Source organism: Euphorbia lathyris, chromosome 8 (assembly GCF_963576675.1).
Source record: "Euphorbia lathyris chromosome 8, ddEupLath1.1, whole genome shotgun sequence".
NCBI lineage: Eukaryota > Viridiplantae > Streptophyta > Magnoliopsida > Malpighiales > Euphorbiaceae > Euphorbia > Euphorbia lathyris.
In genome coordinates this window covers 30,983,661-31,005,005 of record NC_088917.1, presented here as the reverse complement: position 1 = coordinate 31,005,005, position 21,345 = coordinate 30,983,661, and the positions used below count along the sequence as shown (strand labels likewise).

At 35.4% G+C, this 21,345-nt stretch overlaps 1 protein-coding gene and 4 non-coding genes across 5 annotated transcripts in view; 2 read left to right on the top strand and 3 right to left on the bottom strand.

Moving 5' to 3' along the window:
* Positions 1 to 238: 238 nt before the first annotated feature.
* LOC136204987 (small nucleolar RNA R71) lies at positions 239 to 345 on the bottom strand. Its single transcript, XR_010675796.1, has one exon. It is a non-coding gene; the product is annotated as a small nucleolar RNA R71 (small nucleolar RNA).
* Positions 346 to 3,774: 3,429 nt separating this feature from the next.
* On the top strand, positions 3,775 to 3,880 carry LOC136204320 (small nucleolar RNA R71). Its single transcript, XR_010675164.1, has one exon. It is a non-coding gene; the product is annotated as a small nucleolar RNA R71 (small nucleolar RNA).
* Positions 3,881 to 5,652: 1,772 nt separating this feature from the next.
* LOC136204986 (small nucleolar RNA R71) lies at positions 5,653 to 5,759 on the bottom strand. Its single transcript, XR_010675795.1, has one exon. It is a non-coding gene; the product is annotated as a small nucleolar RNA R71 (small nucleolar RNA).
* A 2,962-nt stretch (positions 5,760 to 8,721) lies between these two features.
* The window catches only part of LOC136203902 (uncharacterized), a gene marked incomplete at its 5' end in the record, with an annotated part of 38,406 nt that continues 25,782 nt past the window's right edge, over positions 8,722 to 21,345 (top strand). Inside the window, 4 exons of the mRNA XM_065995127.1 lie at positions 8,722 to 9,093; positions 9,229 to 9,972; positions 15,743 to 15,746; positions 19,326 to 20,033. Coding sequence (XP_065851199.1) covers positions 8,722 to 9,093; positions 9,229 to 9,972; positions 15,743 to 15,746; positions 19,326 to 20,033 — 1,828 coding nt within the window. The remainder of the gene's footprint in view (positions 9,094 to 9,228; positions 9,973 to 15,742; positions 15,747 to 19,325; positions 20,034 to 21,345) is intronic.
* Positions 17,412 to 17,518, bottom strand: LOC136204984 (small nucleolar RNA R71). Its single transcript, XR_010675793.1, has one exon. It is a non-coding gene; the product is annotated as a small nucleolar RNA R71 (small nucleolar RNA).

Genomic DNA, 21,345 nt, shown 5'->3' with positions numbered 1-21,345 from the left:
ATTTTACGGGTTACCTAACGAAAATCCTAACACCCATTTAACAAATTTCCTAGAAATTTGTGACACTTTTAAAATTCCAGATGTGACTGCAGAAGCAATCAAACTTCGCCTCTTTCCTTTCACTTTGAAGGATCGAGCCAAAGAATGGTTAACTTCTATGCCAGCCGCAACTTTTGCCACTTGGGAACAATTAGCCCAAGCGTTTTTATCGAAATATTTTCCTTTAGCAAAAACCGCAAGAGTCATAAAGGAGTTAACATCTTTTTCTCAAAATGATAATGAGACCCTTTATGAAACTTGGGAACGTTTTAAAGAACTTCAACGTTTATGCCCACACCACCAATTACCCGCTGAACTTTTAATGTAAACATTTTACAATGGACTAAATCCTACAACTAGGGGTTCATTAGATGCTATGTCGGGAGGGCTATTTATGAAGAAAACATCAGCCCAAGCGAGAGAACTTTTGGAGGAAATGGCAATCAACAGCAGTATGTGGCCCGCGGAACGTGGACATATGCCGGTGGCAAAACCATCATCCTCAACCTCATCATCAGTTAAGGGTATAGTTGAACTTGATCCAGTCGCGATGCTACAAGCCCAATTTTCTGCTTTATCGCATAAAATTGACAAATTTATGGCACCACGCGATACCAATGGTAATCCAATACAAACGGATGTGGATTACGAAAATATGAGTGAGATTGAACAGGTAAATTTTGTCCAAGGGCAAAACCAAACTAATAATCCTTATTCTAATACTTATAATTCTGGATGGAGGAATCATCCTAACTTTAATTGGAAAGATAACAGTAACAATAATATTAGTGCTAATAAAAATCGTACAACTAATTATCAAAATCAGTCAAGAGATACGATTAGCACTTTATCTTCTAAAATCGACAGGTTTATAGATGCTATCAGTGGAAAAATAAGTAATCACGACGATGGTTTTAAACGAATCGAAAATAAATTCGATCAGCTTATTAAAAACCACTCATCTAGCATCCATAATTTGGAGGTTCAAATTGGTCAACTTGCTAAATCAATTCCATCCCGAAAAGAGGGAAGTCTTCCCAGCCATACGGAAGAAAATCCGAAAGAGCAGGTGAAGGCTATTACTCTTCGTTCAGGAAAAAATTATCAAGGGCCTGAAATGCCCAAATATGTAACATTACCGGGAAATGATTTACCAAAGTCCAAAGAAGATATCTTAAACACAAATATTTCACCATTTGACACAGGTACTAAAACTTTTGCACCCAAACCACCTTTTCCACACAAAGTCCAAAATAAGGATTATGATAAACAACTTCTAACGTTTTTGGATAAACTCAAAAATTTGCATATCAATTTGACGTTTATGGATGCAATAACACAAATTCCTAACTATGGTAAGTTTTTAAAGGATTTGATTTCAAAGAAAATCAGTTGGGAAGGAATTTCATCCATTTCGTTAACTGAAGACTGTAGTTTAGTAGTATCAAGTAATTTGCCCACTAAACTCAAGGATCCCGGATGTTTTACTATTCCGTGTAAGTTGGGAGATATTGAATTCCCAAGTTGTCTTTGTGATTTAGGAGCAAGGATAAACTTAATGCCATTGTCTATTTTTAACAAGTTAGGTTTAGAAGAAGATATCAAACGTACCAATATGGTTTTGCAATTAGCAGATCAAACCACTAAAAGGCTGTATGGTATAATTGAAGATGTTTTAGTCAAAGTCGATAAATTTATTTTTCCTACCGATTTTGTTATATTAGACTTTGCATATGATGTAAATTGCCCTTTAATTTTCGGTAGACTGTTTATGAACACGGGACGCGCTCTAGTAGATGTGTCGGAAGGGAAGGTAGTTTTAAGGATAGGAGAAGATAAGGTCGAGTTTAACATGAACAAAGCGATGAAATACCCTATGGAGGAATTCGCTTGTATGAAACTTGACTTAGTCGAGGAATGTGTCAATGATGTAATTCAAAGTGAAGAAATAATTGAACCTATAGTAGACGAGGAATTAGATGATAAGGACCCAGAGCCTTTGATTATAGAAGATGGAACCAGTTCCGCCTTCAATTGTAACACCCCCTAAATTAGAACTTAAAGAGTTACCCAGTCATTTGAGGTACGCTTTCTTAGGCGAAGGCGATTCTCTACCTATAATTATTTCTAACAAATTAACAAGCGATCAAGAAGAAAAATTGAAAGAAGTTGTTAGAAATAGGATAGGAAGTATGGGATGGCAAATTTCAGACCTAAAAGGAATTAATCCTAGTATAGTAATGCATAGAATTCACTTAGAAGAGGATAAGCCACCTAAAGCGGATAGGCAAAGACGCTTAAATCCGAACATGAAAGAAGTAGTCAAAAATGAGATTACTAAACTTTTAGACAATGGAATCATTTATCCGATCTCGGATAGTGAATGGGTTAGTCCAATCCATTGTGTACCTAAAAAGGGAGGCATAACTGTTGTAAGAAATGATGAAGGTGAAATGATACCTACACGAACCACCACCGGTTGGAGGGTTTGTATAGACTATAGGAACCTAAACAAAGCAACCAGGAAAGATCATTTTCCTCTACCTTTCATTGATCAAATGATCGAAAGGATAGCCGGTCATGCATTTTACTGTTTCCTAGACGGTTACTCCGGATTCTTTCAAATTTACATTTACCCGGATGACCAAGACAAAACAACCTTCACATGTCCTTACGGAACATTTGCATATAGGAGAATGCCTTTTGGTCAATGTAATGCACCAGCAACTTTTCAACGATGTATGACAGCAATATTTAATGACTTCATTGAAGACATAATGGAAGTTTTCATGGATGATTTTTCAGTTTATGGAGATTCTTTCAATGCATGTTTACAGAACTTAGATAAAGTATTGTCTAGATGTGAGGAAACGAATTTAGTATTAAATTGGGAAAAATGTCATTTCATGGTAGACGAAGGAATTGTTTTAGGTCATAAGATTTCTGAAAAAGGTTTAGAAGTGGACAGAGCAAAGACTTCAGTTATAGAAAAATTACCCCCACCAACCACTGTTAAGGGAGTAAGATCATTTTTAGGTCATGCAGGTTTTTACAGACGGTTTATAAAGAACTTTTCTGTAATCTCCAAACCACTTACTAATTTGCTTATGAAGGATTCAACTTTTGATTTTAATAAAGATTGTTTACAAGCTTTCAATACTTTGAAAACGGCTTTAGTCAGTGGTTTGATCCGCTAATTGCAAAACCATATTGGTACGTTTAATATCTTCGTGGTACGATTTTGATTAGCACTAATATTATTGTTACTGTTATCTTTCCAATTAAAGTTAGGATGATTCCTCCATCTAGAATTATAAGTATTAGAGTAAGGATTATTAGTTTGGTTTTGCCCTTGGACAAAATTTACCTGTTCGATCTCACTCATATTTTCGTAATCCACATCCGTTTGGATTGGATTACCATTGGTATCGTGTGGTGCCATAAATTTGTCAATTTTATGCGATAAAGCAGAAAATTGGGCTTGTAGCATCGCGACTGGATCAAGTTCAACTATACCTTTAACTGACGATGAGGTTGAGGATGATGGTTTTGCCACCGGCATATGTCCACGTTCCGTGGGCCACATACTGCTGTTGATTGCCATTTCCTCCAAAAGTTCTCTCGCTTGGACTGATGTTTTCTTCATAAATAGCCCTCCCGACATAGCATCTAATGAACCCCTAGTTGTAGGATTCAGTCCATTGTAAAATGTTTGCATTAAAAGTTCAGCGGGTGATTGGTGGTGTGGGCATAAACGTTGAAGTTCTTTAAAACGTTCCCAAGTTTCATAAAGGGTCTCATTATCATTTTGAGAAAAAGATGTTAACTCCTTTATGACTCTTGCGGTTTTTGCTAAAGTAAAATATTTCGATAAAAACGCTTGGGCTAATTGTTCCCAAGTGGCAAAAGTTGCGGCTGGCATAGAAGTTAACCATTATTTGGCTCGATCCTTCAAAGTGAAAGGAAAGAGGCGAAGTTTGATTGCTTCTGCAGTCACATCTGGAATTTTAAAAGTGTCACAAATTTCTAGGAAATTTGTTAAGTGGGTGTTAGGATTTTCGTTAGGTAACCCGTAAAATGTTACATTATTTTGCAACATATTAAGCAAAGCTGGCTTAATTTCAAATTGATTTGCAGTGATTCTGGGTCTAACGATACTATTGGTTACACCGGCCACACCTGGCCTAGCGTATTCCATAAGTGTTGGTGGGTCTGCCATTTTTTCTGGCTCGGTATGGGTTTTTACTGGGGTCTTATTTTTGTTTTTCTTATTTTTCTTGTTCTTCCTAATGGTTTTCTCAATTTCTGGGTCTATAGGGTCTGGTACAATGCCTGAACTTCGAGAACTGCGCATGAACCTGAAATCTTGCACGAACCGAAACTACCTACAAAACAGAATTTTGAAAAATAAATAAATTAGTATATGAAAACTTTTAAATTATAAAAGTTAGAATAAATATGTTTAAACCTAGATTTCAAATAAAACACGAAAAATTTAAAATTTTGTCAAAAACTTGTTGAGCGATTAGTATTGAGCGATTAGTAAATATCACCTCAATACTTTTAAATTATAGTATTGAGATGATATTTACTAATTTAGTTCGAGCTTCCAAGTCCCGCAATAAGCAAGTGCCTATGGGTAATTTGATTACCGGCATTGTTTTGGGCGCTCGAGGTGAATTAGCGGATTATCAAAATATGCCTCATGTTGGTTTACCATCATTGGATCTCTCGGCACTTCAAAGGGCCAATTTATTGAAGAAGTTGGGACCACCCGCTTTTATATCTTATGTGGATCCCACGAGACGTGTTTTTGCTACGATGAGTAGTGAAACCTCGGGTTCTCAAGGTTTAGGTGCCCAAGATGATAATGAGGAGGATGAAGAGGAATTTGATGAAGAAGAAGAAGAAGAGGAGAAGGTTGCCGGGGAACGCCAAAATTTTTGACAAAATTTTAAATTTTTCGTGTTTTATTTCGAATCTAGGTTTAAACATATTTATTCTAACTTTTATAATTTAAAAGTTTTCCTATACTAATTTATTTATTTTTCAAAAATTCTGTTTTGTAGGTAGTTTCGGTTCGTGCAAGATTTCAGGTTCATGCGCAGTTCTCGAAGTTCAGGCATTGTACCAGACCCTATAGACCCAGAAATTGAGAAAACCATTAGGAAGAACAAGAAAAATAAGAAAAACAAAAATAAGACCCCAGTAAAAACACATACCGAGCCAGAAAAAATGGCAGACCCACCAACACTTATGGAATACGCTAGGCCAGGTGTGGCCGGTGTAACCAATAGTATCGTTAGACCCAGAATCACCGCAAATCAATTTGAAATTAAGCCAGCTTTGCTTAATATGTTGCAAAATCATGTAACATTTTACGGGTTACCTAACGAAAATCCTAACACCCATTTAACAAATTTCCTAGAAATTTGTGACACATTTAAAATTCCAGATGTGACTGCAGAAGCAATCAAACTTCGCCTCTTTCCTTTCACTTTGAAGGATAGAGCCAAAGAATGGTTAACTTCTATGCCAGCCGCAACTTTTGCCACTTGGGAACAATTAGCCCAAGCGTTTTTATCTAAATATTTTCCTTTAGCAAAAACCGCAAGAGTCATAAAGGAGTTAACATCTTTTTCTCAAAATGATAATGAGACCCTTTATGAAACTTGGGAACGTTTTAAAGAACTTCAACGTTTATGCCCACACCACCAATTACCCGCTGAACTTTTAATGCAAACATTTTACAATGGACTAAATCCTACAACTAGGGGTTCATTAGATGCTATGTCGGGAGGGCTATTTATGAAGAAAACATCAGCCCAAGCGAGAGAACTTTTGGAGGAAATGGCAATCAACAGCAGTATGTGGCCGGCGGAACGTGGACATATGCCGGTGGCAAAACCATCATCCTCAACCTCATCATCAGTTAAGGGTATAGTTGAACTTGATCCAGTCGCGATGCTACAAGCCCAATTTTCTGCTTTATCGCATAAAATTGACAAATTTATGGCACCACGCGATACCAATGGTAATCCAATCCAAACGGATGTGGATTACGAAAATATGAGTGAGATTGAACAGGTAAATTTTGTCCAAGGGCAAAACCAAACTAATAATCCTTATTCTAATACGACGATGGTTTTAAACGGATCGAAAATAAATTCGATCAACTTATTAAAAACCACTCATCTAGCATCCATAATTTGGAGGTTCAAATTAGTCAACTTGCTATGGGAAGTCTTCCCAGCCATACGGAAGAAAATCCGCAAGAGCAGGTGAAGGCTATTACTCTTCATTCAGGAAAAAATTATCAAGGGCCTGAAATGCCCAAAGATGTAACATTACCGGGAACTGATTTACCAAAGTCCAAAGAAGATATCTTAAACACAAATATTTCACCATTTGACACAGGTACTAAAACTTTTGTAACCAAACCACCTTTTCCACACAAAGTCCGAAATAAGGATTATGATAAACAACTTCTAACGTTTTTGGATAAACTCAAAAATTTGCATATCAATTTGACGTTTATGGATGCAATAACACAAATTCCTAACTATGGTAAGTTTTTAAAGGATTTGATTTCAAAGAAAATCAGTTGGGAAGGAATTTCATCCATTTCATTAACTGAAGACTGTAGTTTAGTAGTATCAAGTAATTTGCCCACTAAACTCAAGGATCCCGGATGTTTTACTATTCCGTGTAAGTTGGGAGATATTGAATTCCCAAGTTGTCTTTGTGATTTAGGAGCAAGTATAAACTTAATGCCATTGTCTATTTTTAACAAGTTAGGTTTAGAAGAAGATATCAAACGTACCAATATGGTTTTGCAATTAGCGGATCAAACCACTAAAAGGCCGTATGGTATAATTGAAGATGTTTTAGTCAAAGTCGATAAATTTATTTTTCCTACCGATTTTGTTATCTTAGACTTTGCATATGATGTAAATTGCCCTTTAATTTTCGGTAGACCATTTATGAACACGGGACGCGCTCTAGTAGATGTGTCGGAAGGGAAGGTGGTTTTAAGGATAGGAGAAGATAAGGTCGAGTTTAACATGAACAAAGCAATAAAATACCCTATGAAGGAATTCACTTGTATGAAACTTGACTTAGTCGAGAAATGTGTCAATGATGTAATTCAAAGTGAAGAAATAATTGAACCTATAGTAGACGAGGAATTAGATGATAAGGACCCAGAGCCTTTGATTAGAGAAGATGGACCAGTTCCGCCTTTAATTGTAACACCCCCTAAATTAGAACTTAAAGAGTTACCCAGTCATTTGAGGTACGCTTTCTTAGGCGAAGGCGATTCTCTACCTATAATTATTTCTAACAAATTAACAAGCGATCAAGAAGAAAAATTGAAAGAAGTTGTTAGAAATAGGATAGGAAGTATGGGATGGCAAATTTCAGACCTAAAAGGAATTAATCCTAGTATAGTAATGCATAGAATTCATTTAGAAGAGGATAAGCCACCTAAAGCGGATAGGCAAAGACGCTTAAATCCGAACATGAAAGAAGTAGTCAAAAATGAGATTACTAAACTTTTAGACAATGGAATCATTTATCCGATCTCGGATAGTGAATGGGTTAGTCCAATCCATTGTGTACCTAAAAAGGGAGGCATAACTGTTGTAAGAAATGATGAAGGTGAAATGATACCTACACGAACCACCACTGGTTGGAGGGTTTGTATAGACTATAGGAACCTAAACAAAGCAACCAGGAAAGATCATTTTCCTCTACCTTTCATTGATCAAATGATCGAAAGGATAGCCGGTCATACATTTTACTGTTTTCTAGACTGTTATTCCGGATTCTTTCAAATTTACATTTACCCGGATGACCAAGATAAAACAACCTTCACATGTCCTTACGGAACATTTGCATATAGGAGAATGCCTTTTGGTCTAAGTAATGCACCAGCAACTTTTCAACGATGTATGACAGCAATATTTAATGACTTCATTGAAGACATAATGGAAGTTTTCATGGATGATTTTTCAGTTTATGGAGATTCTTTCAATGCATGTTTACAGAACTTAGATAAAGTATTGTCTAGATGTGAGGAAACGAATTTAGTATTAAATTGGGAAAAATGTCATTTCATAGTAGACGAAGGAATTGTTTTAGGTCATAAGATTTCTGAAAAAGGTTTAGAAGTGGACAGAGCAAAGACTTCAGTTATAGAAAAATTACCCCCACCAACCACTGTTAAAGGAGTAAGATCATTTTTAGGTCATGCAGGTTTTTACAGACGGGTTTATAAAGAACTTTTCTGTAATCTCCAAACCACTTACTAATTTGCTTATGAAGGATTCAACTTTTGATTTTAATAAAGATTGTTTACAAGCTTTCAATACTTTGAAAACGGCTTTAGTCAGTACACCAATAATATCAAAACCCGATTGGAATCTACCTTTCGAAATTATGTGTGATGCGAGTGACTTAGCTGTAGGATGTGTATTAGGTCAAAGGAAGGATAAAAAACTTCATGTTATATATTATGCGAGTCACACATTGTCCGGTGCACAACTAAATTACACCACAACTGAAAAAGAAATGTTAGCAGTAGTTTTTGCATGCGATAAGTTCCGATCTTATTTGTTAGGATCTAAAGTTATTATTTATACTGATCATGCAGCTTTACGATATTTATTTGCTAAGAAAGATGCAAAACCACGTCTTATTAGATGGGTTTTACTATTGCAAGAATTTGACATTGAGATTAAAGACAAAAAGGGAGTTGAAAACCTGGTCGCCAATCATCTGTCAAGACTTGAGGATGAAAACGGTCCCATCGGTGAAACATCAAGTATTCGAGATGATTTCCCCGATGAACATCTCATGCAATTACAAAGTGTCATAACTCCATGGTATGCGGATATAGCCAATTACTTAGCTGCACATGTTGTACCAGATGGATTGACTTACCAGCAAAAGAAGAAATTCTTTTCAGAAGTTAAGAAATATTTTTGGGAAGATCCATTCTTGTTCAAAACATGCGGCAATGGAATATTTAGGAGATGTGTTAGTGAGTTTGAATATGACTCTATAATGATAGAATGTCATGCTAGCGCTTACGGAGGTCATAATAGCGTCAGCAAAACAGCAGCTAGAATACTTGAATGCGGATTCTTTTGGCCTACTCTGTTTAAAGATGTCCGTTCATTTATTCTCCGCTGTGATAAATGTCAAAGAACGGGGAATATAGGAAGGAGAGATGAGATGCCTCTTAAGAACATATTGGAAGTTGAAATCTTCGACGTATGGGGAATTGATTTCATGGGTCCTTTTCCTCTTTCTTTTGGCAAAAATTATATATTAGTATCCGTAGATTATGTTTCAAAGTGGGTTGAAGCAATTGCAACCTCGACAAATGATTCTAAAGTAGTTGTTAAGTTTTTAAATTCAATATTCTGTCGATTTGGAGTTCCTAGAGTTATGGTAAGCGACGGTGGTACCCATTTCGTAAATAGAGCTTTTGAGTCACTTATGAAAAAATATAGAGTACACAATCGTATCTCTACACCGTACCATCCTCAAACGAATGGTCAAGCAGAAATTTCAAATAGAGAACTCAAATGGATACTTGAGAAAACAGTTTCGTCTTCTAGAAGAGACTGGGCACATAAACTTGACGATGCACTATGGGCATACCGTACTGCATTTAAAACACCTATCGGGATGACACCTTATAGATTAGTCTATGGTAAAGCTTGTCATTTGCCGGTTGAATTAGAACATAAAGCATATTGGGCTATAAAAACCCTTAATTATGATTTGCAGAGCGCAGGGAAAAAGCGTTTGTTTGACTTAAACGAGTTGGATGAATTACGCTATTTGTCCTACGAAAATGCGAGCATTTATAAGGAGAAAATTAAAAAGTGGCATGATGCCAAAATCAAAATTAAAAACTTTAATGTTGGAGATAAGGTCTTACTTTTTAATTCTAGATTAAAATTATTTCCAGGTAAGCAAAAATCTAGATGGGCTGAACCATTTTTGGTTGTTCAAACATTTGATTACGGAACATTGGAGCTAGAAAAGTCTAATGGCGACCGATTTAAGGTCGATGGTAATCGTTGCAAAATTTATTTCGACGGAGCTCCTATTCAAGCAATTGAATCCGTGGATAAATTTTATAAAAATTAATTTCTTTGATTTTTATGTTTTTAATTTATAGCTTTTCTTATTTTCATTCTTTTTCTTTTTAATTTATTGTTTTCTTTTTAATTTATTTACTTTAATTTTTATTTTTATATATTTATCATTAAGTACAAATGAGTTTTGTTTACATTAAAATTTTAATTTAGTCATGTTATGAAATTTTCATTAAGTGTTGAGTGTTATTTAGAAATTATATATGCAGAAATCTCAGTTGAGATTTTCTATGTTCCAGGATTTGGAAATCTCAGTTGAGATTCCGAAAATCTCAGTTGAGAAATTTTCTGTCTTTTTACATTTGAAATAACTGTAAGTGATTACAGTCTTCTTTCTTCAAAATTTTCTGTCAGTTAAATCGAAGAGGTATCACTTTGACACCTATTTCTTTCTAACAAACATAACCTTTCACTTATAGTTCTTATATATTCCTGTAGGATCAGACTTCTTCCATTTTACTTCATCTTTCTAAATTTCTTTCTCAAAGTTCTCAAATCCTACAGACTTCATTTTTCTTTTCTATCACAAACATGACTAAGTCTTTGAAGAACATTCAAAAACAAAATTCTTCTCGAAAAGAGAAAGTTGATATCTCCGATAGATATGGAGCATGGTTTCCCATTTATAACCATGACGAGGGGAAACGTTTTATACAATTCAGATATGCTCAGTTCTTTGGCATGATGTATCTGGACGAGTTTCTGAACGAGGAACTCGGGATAAGCGAAGACATTGATCGCTATCTGACTAATTTGAGTTGGTCAAAATTTGTTCATATGAAATTTCCTATTATTGGAAATTGGGTTCTGGAATTTTTCTCCACAGTTCGGTTCGTCAACAAGAGACGTGTTCATCTCAGTTTTCGTTGTGAGGGGAAGGCATTTACTTTTGGTTATCCAGAACTTCACAATTGGTTTGGATTTCCACCCCGAGACACAACTCAACACCATCCTGGAAGGGATATGACTTTTAGAGATATATGGAGGATGCTAACAGGATTTAGGCGATTCAATCCACGTATTGCCTTCAACAAATCCATTAATTCTAATTCCATGTTGTATCTGCACATATTCCTCTGTCACAGCCTTTTTGGTCGAGTCAGTAGCAATATTGTGAAAGATACTGATCTTTATGTGTTGGGCGACATTTTCCAAGACAACTCAGTTAACTCCTCAAAGATTTTGATGGAGGGGTTAGTTGCTGCTTCCCGTTCGAAGAAACGGACGATTGGGTTCGCCAACATCATATGTGGAATAATTTTAGGAGCCAAGGGAACCATTTCTGTTCCTTGGATTGATACAGAACCATACCCGATTTTAGACTACGAGTTCTTGGAGAACGAGGGACTTGTTAAACGAGTTTTCCGTTCTGGTCCAACATTCCTTTCTGCACCAGAGAGGCAAGTCTTCGTTCAAACGAAGATTAAAAGGGCCAATGCACGTCGTCTGTCATTTAGTTAGGGATATATATATTTTATGTGTTTCTGTTTGTTGTTTTTAATATATATATGAGTGCTTGTTTGTAAATTATGTTTTTATAATGTTTCTATATAAATGTATATTATGGTATTGTTTATAATGATAAATAAAAATGCATTGATTCCTTGGTTTATTTCTTTTATTTTAAGGAACAACCTTTGGTTTTCCTTTAATTTAATTTTTTAGTTTTGTTTATCTCAGTTTCAGGGATTAATGTTCACATTTTTGGTACTTAATTTTAAGAGGAATTGGTTTTGAAGTGTTAAAATCATCAAAAACAGTCCCACTTTTACCCAGATTTTTCAGAATCTCAGTTGAGATTTCGAATTCTCAGTTGAGACAGCGAAGGAAGAATTTTTTAGGCAAAATTTCGCCCCTTCCCTACTTGCTATCGCGATTGAGATTTTGAAAATCTCAGTCGCGACCTGCGACATGTAGGTGTGGGATTGGGCGAAATTTTCACCATCTTTTCCTATTCCTACTCTATTTACTACCCTATTCAACTATCCTAATCAATACCTATTACTTACACCTATATATATCACCTATTTTTACACCAATCAATCATCTTTTCTCTTCCCAATAACAAGATTCACTCATCTTCCCCATAAATTTTTACCTTATTCATCTTCTTCCCCAATTCACCACCATTCTCTTTCATTCTAACTTTCATCCTTTCATATTATTTTCACCTATTTCACCCAAATTTCATCTATTTTCACCCTAATTTCACAAACCAAAACAATATGCCTAGACAAAAGACCGTTGCAAACAAAGCCAAGGCCACCGAGATCAATAGATTACGGGTTCAATATGACGCACCGTTCGATATCACGTCGGAAGCCGAAGGATGCAAATATCGCTGGTTTTCTAATGTCCTCGTAGAGTTCGTGGATATGCCTTTTCTTGACACCGACACGGTAAATACTCTTTCTTGTACCGAGCGTCTTGATGAATTTCTTACCGTTCTTGGTTGGAAACGATTTGCTAGTATGCGTTTTCCTAGTCTTAAAATGCATATTATTGAGTTTTTGGTTACTCTAACCTATGACAAGAAGAAAGGAGTTATCTCTTTTCAGAGTGATGGAGTTCGTTATGATGTTAATTATGCGGCCATGAACCGTTGGTTTGGTTTTCCTACTCGCAATTTTTATTCAAAGCCAAAGCCTTTTGATTCACACACGGTTTGAAATTCTTTAACCGGTTTAGATGTTTTTAGTCCAAAGAATACATCTAGTAAGCTAATTAAGGATGATTGTGTATTCTTCTTTCACAAGTTTTTATCATTCTCCTTATTTGGTCGGGTTGAAAGTTCAAAAGTGCAAGTTCGTGATTTGGTTGTGTTTGATGCTATTTTTAAGGGTTTGAAAATTGATAGTATTGATATGATATTTACTAATTTAGTTCGAGCTTCCAAGTCCCGCAATAAGCAAGTGCCTATGGGTAATTTGATTACCGGTATTATTTTGGGCGCTCGAGGTGAATTAGCGGATTATCAAAATATGCCTCATGTTGGTTTACCATCATTGGATCTCACGGCACTTCAAAGGGCCAATTTATTGAAGAAGTTGGGACCATCCGCTTTTATATCTTATGTGGATCGCACGAGACGTGTTTTTGCTACGATGAGTAGTGAAGCCTCGGGTTCTCAAGGTTTAGGTGCCCAAGATGATAATGAGGAGGATGAAGAGGAATTTGATGAAGAAGAAGAAGAAGAGGAGCATGTTGATGCCAACGAGCACGCACATATGGAACCAAATGAAGAAGAACAAGTTGGATGGCAACGTGTTTTGACACAAATGAACGAGCATAACCATCACATGAATTTGCGGTTCGATGAAGTCGTTGCCAACAATGCCGAAATGAGTTCAAGGATCACTACGTTGAGTCGTGAGCACAAGTCTACTCGTCGCCGGATGCTCTCTTTCTTCCGACGCCAAGGAGTTGAGACTACGCCTTCTCCACCACCATCACCTTGATAGGTTTTATCGTTTCTCTCTTTAACTCATTTTCGTTATTATTATTATGTTTTATTCGGTTTGGTACAATATTTTTACTTATGTTTGGTACAATTATCTTTATTATTAATGTTTGAATGTTATGGTATTCTATTTTTCATTTCTAATTCGTATGTTTTTTTTTCGTCCTATTTTTCGTGTTTTATCGCTTTTTGCACCAATGAGGACATGGTCCAAATTAAGTGTGGGAGGAGATATTTCATATTCATTTTAATTTTAAGTACGAATGAATGCAACGAATGAGAATGAATGCTATTTATTTAAGTATAAATGCATATTGTTATTCAATTTTAAGTAAAATATAAATGCAACATTTTGCCAAATCAATTGCAACATTTTTATTAATGTGCAACATTTTTCAAAAATAATAGCAATTTTTCATAAAGGATAAATTTTTGTTAAAGAAAATATTTCATATGTTTTCAAACACTTTAACTTTCAAAATAATGTTAAGCATATTTTAAGGTTATCATTATTGATAGAAATAATATTTCTATACGGGCTATATTTTTACAAATATTTTTACAAATCTCCGATACGATTTTATCAAAAACGTCTCGAGTAAATGTATATAAGTAAAATTTCTTTAGTTTCAAATCTCTATTTTATATCATGAATTCATGATAAATATAAATCTATTTTCAATTTTCAATTAGGTTTATAGGCATAAATCGAACTAATAACTTTAGCTTTTTAGCTCGATATTATTTTTCGTCTTACATTAAAAACCAATTGAAGTTTTTAAGGAAACTTTAGCCATAATACATGTTGAATTTCAAGTCAATATAGGATGAATGTGCTATTTTTCTTTCCCAATTTTATTTTCATATTAAATCAAGTAGTCGTATTCTTAACTTTTGGCCACGATTGAGACCAACCTTATCACAATCGAGGTATGAAAGGGAAGAAAATTAAGTACCGTTTACTTTTGGCCACGATTGCGACCACCCTTATCACGGTCGAGGTATGAAAGGAACGTTAAAAAATTAAAGCAAAATTAAACGTGTTAAAAGTTTTAAGTAACGATTGCGTCCACCCATGGCATGGTCGGTACCTCTTAAACGAACACGAAAGCAAATAAAATGCGTATAAAGTTACGATCGAGACCACCCTTATCTTGGGCGTAACTAAGCAAATATATTAAACCTAAGTCCTTAAATCCATATTTGTAATAGTTTAGGTTTGGGAAAGGAAATTTTGTGCTTAGAAATGCCTTGAGACGAAAGATTCGGAAACATGCGTGCTTACACCGTCCCGAATACTTCAATATAAAAATTGAAATACAAGACGGATGATATATCTCTTTTACACTAGCTAGTTTGATACCTTGCGTATAAATTTACCATGAAAAGTTTATCTTTCGGTTTAACTAATTCAAAGAGGAATATATGGGTATATATTCTATTTATAAAGAGATTGATTAAAGAATAAATTCAGTGAAATTTTTGCTCGGGACTAGCAAAAGCTTAAGTGTGGGAGTTTGTTAAGCCCAAAATATACCTAAAATATCATATATAAATACGTTAAATTTACATTAAAATCATGCTAATTATATTCATTTGGAATACTTTTACGTCTTTATTTACTTCTTTGATGCAAGGTACCTAAATATTTGGTAAAATCCAAATAGGAGCAAAAACGAAGCCAAAACGGAGCTAAAATGGACGAAAAACCTTAAAAACGTACCAAGAATGCATATCAGTCAGAAGAACGCTCGAGGAGGACGAAAAACAGTCGAACGCCAGGGAGAACATCTCTCTATCGCGATAGAGATTCTCAAAATCTTAGTCGCGACTTACGGAGGCCAGACCGGGGGAAAACAACGTATTCAAGCTCGCCCCTATACCCCCTATCGCGACTGAGATTTTCAGAATCTCAGTCGCGACAGCAAGTCTTCCTGCACACAGAACACATGTTTAATTCGTAAAAACGCGTCTGTTCGTTCGGATAAAAGCAATCCTTCACCAGCAGACACGACCCGTCATTTACAACCTTTCACCAACTATAAATAAGTGATCCATTTCAGAAATCAAGGTTGGTTATGTTGGGAAAAGTTAGAGAAATTAGAGAAGAAAGTTGTTATGTAGAGTTTTCTGATTCAGAAAAGAATCAGAAAGTTAGATTTCATTTCTGTAAGCAATCGTGCTGTACACGAATTGTATTTAGATTAGTTATAAACACAGTATTAGTTTAGTTTTCATTCTGATAGTGGACGAGACCAGTCTCTATTCCAAAGATCCAGCGAGAAGAATTGACGGCTGAAGCGCATATGGTTTGACGAGCCTACGAAGTTTGAGAGAAAGATTGACGACCCGGATCTCAAAGTCTTCGTTACAATGCTATCCAAGTTTCTACTTCTCTGTTAACTTGTGAAAATTCACATTTCAATTAATGATATACTTATTTATTCAATATATTCTTGCTGTTGTTATTTTGATATTGTTCTGACAAAATGATTTTCAAAATGATATATTGGTGTTTTTATTAAAACGTTCTATTCCATCTTATTCTTATAAGAACTTTGTTGAACACTTAACAAATTTAGTTTTTATGGATGACATGATCGCTGATCGCGGCTTATCAGAAGTAAAACACTAGTTTGATTAAGGTAGGAATCGTCTCTACGCTAGAGGGATTTCTATGGTTCGAAGCCATTTAATTGAGTAAATTATTATATTGTTACATGTCCATAATCTCACAAAGTTAAAGTTGTTAACTTTGCTTTATGAAAATAAAATCTATTTTATTCAAATTACGGAAGTATCTGTTTTATAATCAAAATTCCAAAACGGAATTGTTCTCTAAACTCGATATAATCCTTCTATCTAATCCTAATTTACCAAAACCAATACAATCAATTAAACGTATTTCTTTTATTAAACCTAAACACGTGATTAAACCGAATTAGATAAAGTTTTAGTTAAAAAGCGTTCCCTGTGGGTTCGATATCTTTTATTACTACAAGCGTATACCGTGCACTTGCGGAAATCGCTCAACAAGTTTTTGGCGCCGTTGCCGGGGAACGCCAAAAATTTTGACAAAATTTTAAATTTTTCGTGTTTTATTTCGAATCTAGGTTTAAACATATTTATTCTAACTTTTATAATTTAAAAGTTTTCATTTACTAATTTATTTATTTTTCAAAATTCTGTTTTGTAGGTAGTTTCGGTTCGTGCAAGATTTCAGGTTCATGAGCAGTTCTCGAAGTTCAGGCATTGTACCAGACCCTATAGACCCAGAAATTGAGAAAACCATTAGGAAGAACAAGAAAAATAAGAAAAACAAAAATAAGACCCCAGTAAAAACCCATACCGAGCCAGAAAAAATGGCAGACCCACCAACACTTATGGAATACGCTAGGCCAGGTGTGGCCGGTGTAACCAATAGTATCGTTAGACCCAGAATCACCGCAAATCAATTTGAAATTAAGCCAGCTTTGCTTAATATGTTGCAAAATAATGTAATATTTTACGGGTTACCTAACGAAAATCCTAACACCCACTTAACAAATTTCCTAGAAATTTGTGACACTTTTAAAATTCCAGATGTGACTGCAGAAGCAATCAAACTTCGCCTCTTTCCTTTCACTTTGAAGGATCGAGCCAAAGAATGGTCAACTTCTATGCCAGCCGCAACTTTTGCCACTTGGGAATAATTAGCCCAAGCGTTTTTATCGAAATATTTTCCTTTAGCAAAAACCGCAAGAGTCATAAAGGAGTTAACATCTTTTTCTCAAAATGATAATGAGACCCTTTATGAAACTTGGGAACGTTTTAAAGAACTTCAACGTTTATGCCCACACCACCAATTACCCGCTGAACTTTTAATGCAAACATTTTACAATGGACTAAATCCTACAACTAGGGATTCATTAGATGCTATGTCGGGAGGGCTATTTATGAAGAAAACATCAGCCCAAGCGAGAGAACTTTTGGAGGAAATGGCAATCAACAGTAGTATGTGGCCCGCGGAACGTGGACATATGCCGGTGGCAAAACCATCATCCTCAACCTCATCATCAGTTAAGGGTATAGTTGAACTTGATCCAGTCGCGATGCTACAAGCCCAATTTTCTGCTTTATCGCATGTGAAGGCTATTACTTTTCGTTCAGGAAAAAATTATCAAGGGCCTGAAATGCCCAAAGATGTAACATTACCGGGAAATGATTTACCAAAGTCCAAAGAAGATATCTTAAACACAAATATTTCACCATTTGACACAGGTACTAAAACTTTTGCACCCAAACCACCTTTTCCACACAAAGTCTGAAATAAGGATTATGATAAACAACTTCTAACGTTTTTTGATAAACTCAAAAATTTGCATATCAATTTGACGTTTATGGATGCAATCACACAAATTCCTAACTATGGTAAGTTTTTAAAGGATTTGATTTCAAAGAAAATCAGTTGGGAAGGAATTTCATCCATTTCGTTAACTGAAGACTGTAGTTCAATAGTATCAAGTAATTTGCCCACTAAACTCAAGGATCTCGGATGTTTTACTATTCCATGTAAGTTGGGAGATATTGAATTCCCAAGTTGTCTTTGTGATTTAGGAGCAAGTATAAACTTAATGCCATTGTCTATTTTTAACAAGTTAGGTTTAGAAGAAGATATCAAACGTACCAATATGGTTTTGCAATTAGCGGATCAAACCACTAAAAGGCCGTATGGTATAATTGAAGATGTTTTAGTCAAAGTCGATAAATTTATTTTTCCTGCCGATTTTGTTATATTAGACTTTGCATATGATGTAAATTGCCCTTTAATTTTCGGTAGACCGTTTATGAACACGGGACGTGCTCTAGTAGATGTGTCGGAAGGGAAGGTAGTTTTAAGGATAGGAGAAGATAAGGTCGAGTTTAACATGAACAAAGCGATGAAATACCCTATGGAGGAATTCACTTGTATGAAACTTACTTAGTCGAGAAATGTGTTAATGATGTAATTCAAAGTGAAGAAATAATTGAACCTATAGTAGACGAGGAATTAGATGATAAGGACCCAGAGCCTTTGATTAGAGAAGATGGACCAGTTCCGCCTTCAATTGTAACACCCCCTAAATTAGAACTTAAAGAGTTACCCAGTCATTTGAGGTACGCTTTCTTAGGCGAAGGCGATTCTCTACCTATAATTATTTCTAACAAATTAACAAGCGATCAAGAAGAAAAATTGAAAGAAGTTGTTAGAAATAGGATAGGAAGTATGGGATGGAAAATTTCAGACCTAAAAGGAATTAATCCTAGTATAGTAATGCACAGAATTCACTTAGAAGAGGATAAGCCACCTAAAGCGGATAGGCAAAGACGCTTAAATCCGAACATGAAAGAAGTAGTCAAAAATGAGATTACTAAACTTTTAGACAATGGAATCATTTATCCGATCTCGGATAGTGAATGGGTTAGTCCAATCCATTGTGTACCTAAAAAGGGAGGCATAACTGTTGTAAGAAATGATGAAGGTGAAATGATACCTACACGAACCACCACCGGTTGGAGGGTTTGTATAGACTATAGGAACCTAAACAAAGCAACCAGGAAAGATCATTTTCCTCTACCTTTCATTGATCAAATGATCAAAAGGATAGCCGGTCATGCATTTTACTGTTTCCTAGACGGTTACTCCGGATTCTTTCAAATTTACATTTACCCGGATGACCAAGATAAAACAACCTTCACATGTCCTTACGGAACATTTGCATATAGGAGAATGCCTTTTGGTCTATGTAATGCACCAGCAACATTTCAACGATGTATGACAGCAATTTTTAATGACTTCATTGAAGACATAATGGAAGTTTTCATGGATGATTTTTCAGTTTATGGAGATTCTTTCGATGCGTGTTTACAAAACTTAGATAAAGTATTGTCTAGATGTGAGGAAACGAATTTAGTATTAAATTGGGAAAAATGTCATTTCATGGTAGACGAAGGAATTGTTTTAGGTCATAAGATTTCTGAAAAAGGTTTAGAAGTGGACAGAGCAAAGACTTCAGTTATAGAAAAATTACCCCCACCAACCACTGTTAAGGGAGTAAGATCATTTTTAGGTCATGCAGGTTTTTACAGACGGTTTATAAAGAACTTTTCTGTAATCTCCAAACCACTTACTAATTTGCTTATGAACGATTCAACTTTTGATTTTAATAAAGATTGTTTACAAGCTTTCAATACTTTGAAAACGGCTTTAGTCAGTACACCAATAATATCAAAACCCGATTGGAATCTACCTTTCGAAATTATGTGTGATGCGAGTGACTTAGCTGTAGGATGTGTATTAGGTCAAAGGAAGGATAAGAAACTTCATGTTATATATTATGCGAGTCACACATTGTCCGGTGCACAACTAAATTACACCACAACTGAAAAAGAAATGTTAGCAGTAGTTTTTGCATGCGATAAGTTCCGATCTTATTTGTTAGGATCTAAAGTTATTATTTATACTGATCATGTAGCTTTACGATATTTATTTGCTAAGAAAGATGCAAAACCACGTCTTATTAGATGGGTTTTACTATTGCAAGAATTTGACATTGAGATTAAAGACAAAAAGGGAGTTGAAAACCTGGTCGTCGATCATCTGTCAAGACTTGAGGATGAAAACGGTCCCATCGGTGAAACATCAGGTATTCGAGATGATTTTCCCGATGAACATCTCATGCAATTACAAAGTGTCATAACTCCATGGTATGCGGATATAGCCAATTACTTAGCTGCACATGTTGTGCCAGATGGATTGACTTACCAGCAAAAGAAGAAATTCTTTTCAGAAGTTAAGAAATATTTTTGGGAAGATCCATTCTTGTTAAAAACATGCGGCGATGGAATATTTAGGAGATGTGTTAGTGAGTTTGAATATGACTCTATAATGATAGAATGTCATGCTAGCGCTTACGGAGGTCATAATAGCGTAAGCAAAACAGCAGCTAGAATACTTGAATGCGGATTCTTTTGGCCTACTCTGTTTAAAGATGTCCGTTCATTTATTCTCCACTGTGATAAATGTCAAAGAACAGGGAATATAGGAAGGAGAGATGAGATGCCTCTTAAGAACATTTTGGAAGTTGAAATCTTCGACGTATGGGGAATTGATTTCATGGGTCCTTTTCCTCTTTCTTTTGGCAAAAATTATATATTAGTAGCCGTAGATTATGTTTCAAAGTGGGTTGAAGCAATTGCAACCCCGACAAATGATTCTAAAGTAGTTGTTAAGTTTTTAAATTCAATATTCTGTCGATTTGGAGTTCCTAGAGTTATGGTAAGCGACGGTGGTACCCATTTCGTAAATAGAGCTTTTGAGTCACTTATGAAAAAATACGGAGTACACCATCGTATCTCTACACCGTACCATCCTCAAACGAATGGTCAAGCAGAAATTTCAAATAGAGAACTCAAATGGATACTTGAGAAAACAGTTTCGTCTTTTAGAAGAGACTGGGCACATAAACTTGACGATGCACTATGGGCATACCGTACTGCATTTAAAACACCTATCGGGATGACACCTTATAGATTAGTCTATGGTAAAGCTTGTCATTTGCCGGTTGAATTAGAACATAAAGCATATTGGGCTATAAAAACCCTTAATTATGATTTGCAGAGCGCAGGGAAAAAGCGTTTGTTTGACTTAAACGA